General features: G+C 68.8%; 1 protein-coding gene across 1 annotated transcript in view; it reads right to left on the reverse strand.

Annotated features, from left to right (window-relative positions):
• Positions 1-2,303: 2,303 nt before the first annotated feature.
• The window catches only part of H696_02148 (hypothetical protein), a gene marked incomplete at its 3' end in the record, with an annotated part of 12,393 nt that continues 8,576 nt past the window's right edge, over positions 2,304-6,120 (reverse strand). Inside the window, exons 6-7 of the mRNA XM_009496044.1 lie at positions 4,002-6,120; positions 2,304-3,829 (exon numbers count right to left, since the gene is read on the reverse strand). The exon at positions 4,002-6,120 is cut by the window's right edge and continues 716 nt beyond it. Coding sequence (XP_009494319.1) covers positions 2,304-3,829; positions 4,002-6,120 — 3,645 coding nt within the window. The remainder of the gene's footprint in view (positions 3,830-4,001) is intronic.

Here is a 6,120-nt window from a genome sequence, read left to right on the forward strand (position 1 = left end):
GCGGCGACGGGGGGAGAGGAGGGGAGGGGGGGCAAGGACGCGACGAGGCTGGGTGCTACTTGGACGGGAGAAGGAGAGGGGAGGGGGGAACGGGGGGGGGGGGCGGGAACGCAGCAGGGCGGGGCGGACCAGGGGGAGGGGGTAGGGAGGGGGTGCAGACCCCTGCCGGGATGGTCGCGGCTCCAGGAGCCGAAGAACCTCCCGGACGCACTGTCGCATGGGGGGCAGGTGAGGGGGGGGGGGGGGCACTGCCTTCCCGTCCCCACACGCAGCCACAGAGACTAGCTGCCCGGGGGGGGGAGGGGCACGGTGGGCGGGGGCACGGCACACGCGTGCACACGCCCGCCCGTTCGCCCGGCTGCCCACGGTGCTCACCAACAACGCGAAGAGATCCCCGCAGGAACTAGCACGCCATTCGGGGTGGAGATGGAAGAAAAAAAACCCGCACAGCACGGCCTTGGCCGGTTCTGGCCGGGCCTCCTCGCACAAAGGCGGGGCCAGGCACCAGAGGGCTGCGGGCAGGGCACACGGGCCGCGAAGCCCTCCCCCCTCTCCCGACCCCTCGCTGCCCCTGCCAACTCTGCCCCCAGGCGTGTGTCTGTGTGTGAGTGTGTGTCCGTGCGTGTGTGTCCGTGCGTGTGTGTCCGTGCGTGTGTGTCCGTGCATGTGAGGGCGACCGCGCGTGTGAGGGCAACCGCGCGCACACACCCGGCGACCGGAGGGATTAGGTAGGGATAAGGGTCATTCAACTAAAAGATGGAAAAAAAAGGGCAATAATCAATGGCGCGCCCGACCTACTTGCCCCCCGCCCCCTTCCTGGCAGACGCCCTTCCGGCTTCTTGTGTCCCATCGGCCTGGCGGAAAGAGCCCCAGGCACCAGAAACAGGGCGAACAGGCCCTCGGCTGGCCCCGACCCGGCCGAGGTTACACACCCACGAACCGGGCTTGATCCGGCGCCGGGCCGGCCCCGAGGCCCGGCGGGCGTTCCCCCGCCCCATGCCGCCCGGCGTGGGCGTACATCGGCCCGCGGCCTAATTCCCATGCTCGGCGGACCGGGGGGCGGGATGTTTCCCCGTATATGGCCCGCGAATTTGCCGCCCCACGGCCTGGATGCGACGCCCTCCCGCCCTTCCTCCCTCCACCCCCGCCCCTCCCCCCCGGGGGGAGGGGCGTGTGGCGGGCCCGAGACCGGGAGCCAGGGAGGCCTGCCGAGGCGGGCAGCGCAGGGCGCGAAAGCAAGAGAGCGAGAGGGGGGGGGAAAAGGAAGAAGACACCCTGCGCCAGGGGACAGGAAGACGGAAAATGCGTTCCCCAAACCCCCAGGGGGAGTTCCGGGAAAATGGCCTAGAGGGGCATGTGATCTTCCTGCGACGAGCATTTGTTTATTTCCTTGGTACCGTAGCGCAATCACGCCCAGGTGGTGTGGTCACCGCGCTCCCTCGGCGCTGCCCGGGGCGTTCCGGCTCCCGGCAGAGGAGACAACAAGGCGCACCCGTACACACACGCGGGCTCCTCCACCCGGGTGCCATGCATCCTCAGGGGGGGGGGGGGGGGGATCTCGCGCATGACAGGGCATCTTGGAACAGGATTTGTATTAACGGAAGGGATTCTCAGAAGGAACAGGAGGGAGAGGGGAGGGGGACATGCGGAGGAGACCACTATGCGCGGGGTATGACTGGAGGACACAGGGACCCGCTCCAGGCAATGTACCAGGAGAAGAGGAAGGGGAAGGGGGAGGGGAGAGGGAGCAAAGGTCGATCTCTAGAATTGGGGCAGGAGCGCGCAAGCGCTCGCATCCCGGGATGATGAATAACACGGCAGGCCCATGCCCAGCCCCAGCTAACTCACACACATGCACACAGGCCACCACACCGCCCCCCCCCCCCCGCATCGATGGGGCACGCCCCGCGCCGCTGGCCGGCAGAAACTGTCGCGAGCCACAGCAGCACGTTACGGGAAGGACGCGCCCGCGCATGCACACAAGGAGAGAGAGCAGCAAGGCAAGACACGGAGGAGGAGAAGGAGGAGGAGCAGGGAGCATGGGCTTCCTGTGCTCCTCCTGCCTCCGGCCTCCGGGTGGCGAGCCAGGCGCCGCCCGCCCCCTCGCTCTGCTGCGATGGGGAGGGGAGAGGCACGCCCGGGGAGAAAGAGCACCGAGGCACACAGAGAGGAAGGAGGAGAGAGAGAGAGGGGGGGGGGAAGACAAATGAGGGGAGAAACAGACAGGCAGAGGGGAGGCGAGGAGGCCAGAGCGCGCGCGCGCGCGCCCGCCCGCCCGCCCGCCCGCCCGCCCACCCGCACTACTACATCGGCGAGAAGTCGTCCGCCGGGTTGGAGAGAGACGAGCTGAGCTCCATGTGCGAGAGGGCCGAATTGAAGGGGGTGTGCTCGATGAAGCCGGCGAAGGAGTACACCGAGCCATTGATCACCGGGCTGGAGTACTCGCTGGACGCGTGGCTGGTGGCCAGCGTGCCTGAGGCACTGCCGCCCGGGACACTGCCATTCCCCCCGGAGGAATAAACCCCGGCGGGATCGGCCCCCAGCGGGGTGCCGCCGGCGGCAGTGGCGAAAAACTCTGAGCCACTGCCACCGGCCCCGCTACCACCGCCAAGAACATGGTGGAGCATCGGTCGGGGAAGGCTGCCGATGTTGGGGCCGGCCAACCGGGTACCATTGCCACCGGCAGCAGCATTAGCAGCAGCAGCAGCAGCAGCAGCAGCAGCAGGGCCGGCGCTAGCAGTAGCAGGTCCTGAGGGCGAGGGGAGACTGCCGCCCCCGCCAGGACCGGCCGGCATCTCTGCCGAATCCATACTGCCATGCATCGGGCCGGCATTGCTGCCGCTGCCGGCGTCCGGGGCTGCGTGCAAATACTGCGACAGGGGCAGCAGCCCGGCGTTGACATTACTGCCAGGGGCCCCATGCGAGAAGGTCGGCATGTATCGAGCCGGCGGACCGGCCCCGGCCCCGGCGTGCGGGTGTAACAGTGCCGTGGCCCCAGTCGCCGTCGACCCCCCCTGGGAGTCCACCATCGCAGGCTGGGAGCCACTGCCAGAGCCGCTGCCGCCGGGGCCCGGGGCAAAGAGAACCCGCTCGGCCGAGACCGAGGGCCGTGGGAAGTCCACACGCCCGCCGCCACTGCCACCATGAGGGGCCCCTCCTCCCTCGGGCCCGTGCGACGCCGACCGGCGCAAACTGGGGGCCAGATCGGCGGCATGTCGCATCGGGCCAGGGCCGCCAGCCATGCCGCCGCCACTGCTGCTGCTGCTGCTGCTGCTGCTGCTGCTGCTGTTGCTGCTGCTGCTGCTGCTGCTGCTGCTGCTGCTGTTGCCACTGCTACTTCCGCCACCGGGCGACGGGGACCCGGAGAATGTCGCACTGCCGACATTCCCTCCAGGACCGGCGCCCGTCGGGAAGGGCATGTGTGGCGGCGGCGGCGGCGGCGGCGAGACATACCCGCCATCGCTATGTAGCGAGGCTCCGCTTGCTTGAAGCATGTACGCCTCGGAGTCCGAGTGGTGATGCCTCGAGGAGGAGGAGGAGGAGGAAGTTCCCGGGGCCGTTGTGCGCAGCTGGTGCTGCGACATGTGGTGCACGTGCTGTTGCTGCTGCTGCTGCTGCTGCTGCTGCTGCTGCTGCTGCTGCTGCACTTGTGATGGGTAATAGTAGACCGCCGAAGCGGCGGTCGATGAGTCGGACAGGGCCTGGGGGTCGGACGAACTGCCGGCCGACGAGCTCAGGCCCTGTTGCTGTGGATCGAAGTAGTACAGTCGGTGTTGGGGTCTCCCACCTGTGACATGATAGCCGGTCGCGGCCATATCTAACACGGCGTCTGCATATGGCGGAGAGGGAGGGAGAGGGGGAGATAGGGAGAAGGCACAGGGATGCATGTGTTTGGGGCGGGGGGGGGTGAGAGAGAGAGAGAGAGCGAGCGAGAAAGAAACAGAGGGCGGGGGGCACATGCAAGATGCGAAAGAGCAAGACCCTGGAGAGGAAGCACGAACCACCATGGCCCAGGGGGAAGGACGACTGCATGGAGTCATCGCTGAAGTAGAAATCACTGCGCGAGTGGTCCGTCGCCGTGGCCTCGGCAAAGCCACCGGACGCATATTCACTGACCATGGCAGCGGCGGCGGCAGACGCCGGAAGAAGAGGCATGGGAGCACCACCAGGCCGACGGGGGGCCAATTCGCGTGCCGGCGCCGAGCGCGTCATCCCCAAGCTCCCGCCGGAGGTGGACTGCTTCTGCTGTTGCTGCTGTTGCTGCTGCTGCAAATGGCGCTGCTGCTGCAGGACGGAATCCACATGTGGGCTGCCGGCGGTCGTGCTCCCGGAAGCGGCGACCTCGCTCAGCCAGAGCGGTCGCCCCGGGCCATGCTGCTGCTGCTGCTGCTGCTGCTGGGCAGTCTGGTGGAAGGACCCCGCCCCGGCCGGCACACTGCCAGGATGATTGGTGCTCAGCAGCATGCTGGCATACGGCGCAGTGATCATGCTCTCCGGATGCAGGGCCGCGGCTTGGGAGAACTCCGTGGAGGAGTTACTGCTCCGACCGCCACCCAGGCTGCCGACACTGCTGCTGCTGCTGCTGCGACTCATGCAGCTGAAATTCCCATCGCTGGCGTTGCCACTGCTGCTGGCAATGAGCCCGGGCCCAGGCCCGGGAGCCAGGCCCATGTGCGGGCCCCCGACTCCGATACCATGGACGAACTCGGGGGAACTGGTCCGAGTGTCCATGTCATCAACAAGACCACGATCATATCCGCCGCCGGTGGGCCCGCCGCTGCCGCCGCCGGTGGAGCTGCCACCGGCGGTGGCCGACGAATAGAGACGCCCATTGCCGGGCCTCGGGTCGCTGCCAGCCCCACCCGGCCCGTGGTATCGCAGATCCAACTGCAGATGCGACACCACCTCCGGGGCGAAGCTCAGCGAGCCACCGGGACCGCCCCCGGGGGCCCTGCTCCCGGCAACGCCATTTCCGCCCGCCACGGCCACCATCGACCCGAGAGACGAGGGGAAGGTCGGCGCCGGGTAGCCACTGGCCGCGGCCGTGGCCGCCGCCATCTTGGACAGATCCTGCGAAGAGCTGGACTCCAGAGCCATATCTGCGGCGGCCGCCGCCGCCGCCGCAGCCGCCGCCGCCGCCGCCGCCGCCGCCGCCAAGCCGGACTTCGAGTCAGTCGACACGAGCGACTCGCTGCCAGTCCCCTGCGAGGTGAGCTGGATGCTGTGCCGACGCCGGCCGCCGCGATGCGGATCCACCAGAAGCGGGTCCTCCGCGCGGGGGTTCAGCAGGGACGCCTTGCTGCTACAGTTCGGCGTCCGCCGTGGCAGCGGCGACGAGGGGGTCAGTGGCAGGGCATCCAAATTGACGAAGGCCCCGCCGCCGACCGCCTGCGAGAGGGACTGCACGGTTTTGGCCAACGAGTCAGATGAGACCGATTCGTCTGGGCCGCCGCCGCCACCGCCACTTAGGTGTGCGTAGTTCAAGCTCGGAAGCGGGAGGGATGCACGGCGCTGAGGGGACATGGCGATGCGACTGGAAAGACTGCTGCGCTCGGCCGGGCCGCCGCCGGTGGCCGACATCTGCGGCGTATCCGGCCGCGAACTCGGCCGCGAGTAGGGCGAGCACGACCGCGAGGAGGGTCCGCCCCCGGGGACCACCACCGTGGCCGCGAGATCGCCCACGGAGCTGGACAGGGCAAGCGACCCGCCACTGGTGCAGGATGACATGCCGGCATCGGATTCCTCGCCGGCCGACTCGCCGGCCAGCGGCTCGGGGATGGCCGTCAACAGCATGCCGCCGCCAGACCCCGAGGAGCAAGCACCTCCGCCGGGCATCAAATCATCCGGGTCCTGTGAGGGATGAAGGACCACGGACCCTGCCGAGCCTGAACCCGCGACGGCCGACCCGGTCGATGCACCCGAGGACGACGATGAGGCGGCAGCGGCGGCGACGCCGGCGGCCGAAGAGGTCGAAGAGGAGGGTCCCGCCAATTGCGAAGCCGAATGCCCCCCGTGGCCTCCCCCCATGGCAGCCGGGTAGTGAACCACCACCGACCGGTCCGACAGGTAGGCCCCCCCACCGCCCTGGTGATGGTAGGCCATCATGGAGCCCTCGGGGAG

The sequence above is a fragment of the Fonticula alba genome (assembly GCF_000388065.1).
Source record: "Fonticula alba strain ATCC 38817 unplaced genomic scaffold supercont2.3, whole genome shotgun sequence".
Classification (NCBI taxonomy): domain Eukaryota; order Rotosphaerida; family Fonticulaceae; genus Fonticula; species Fonticula alba.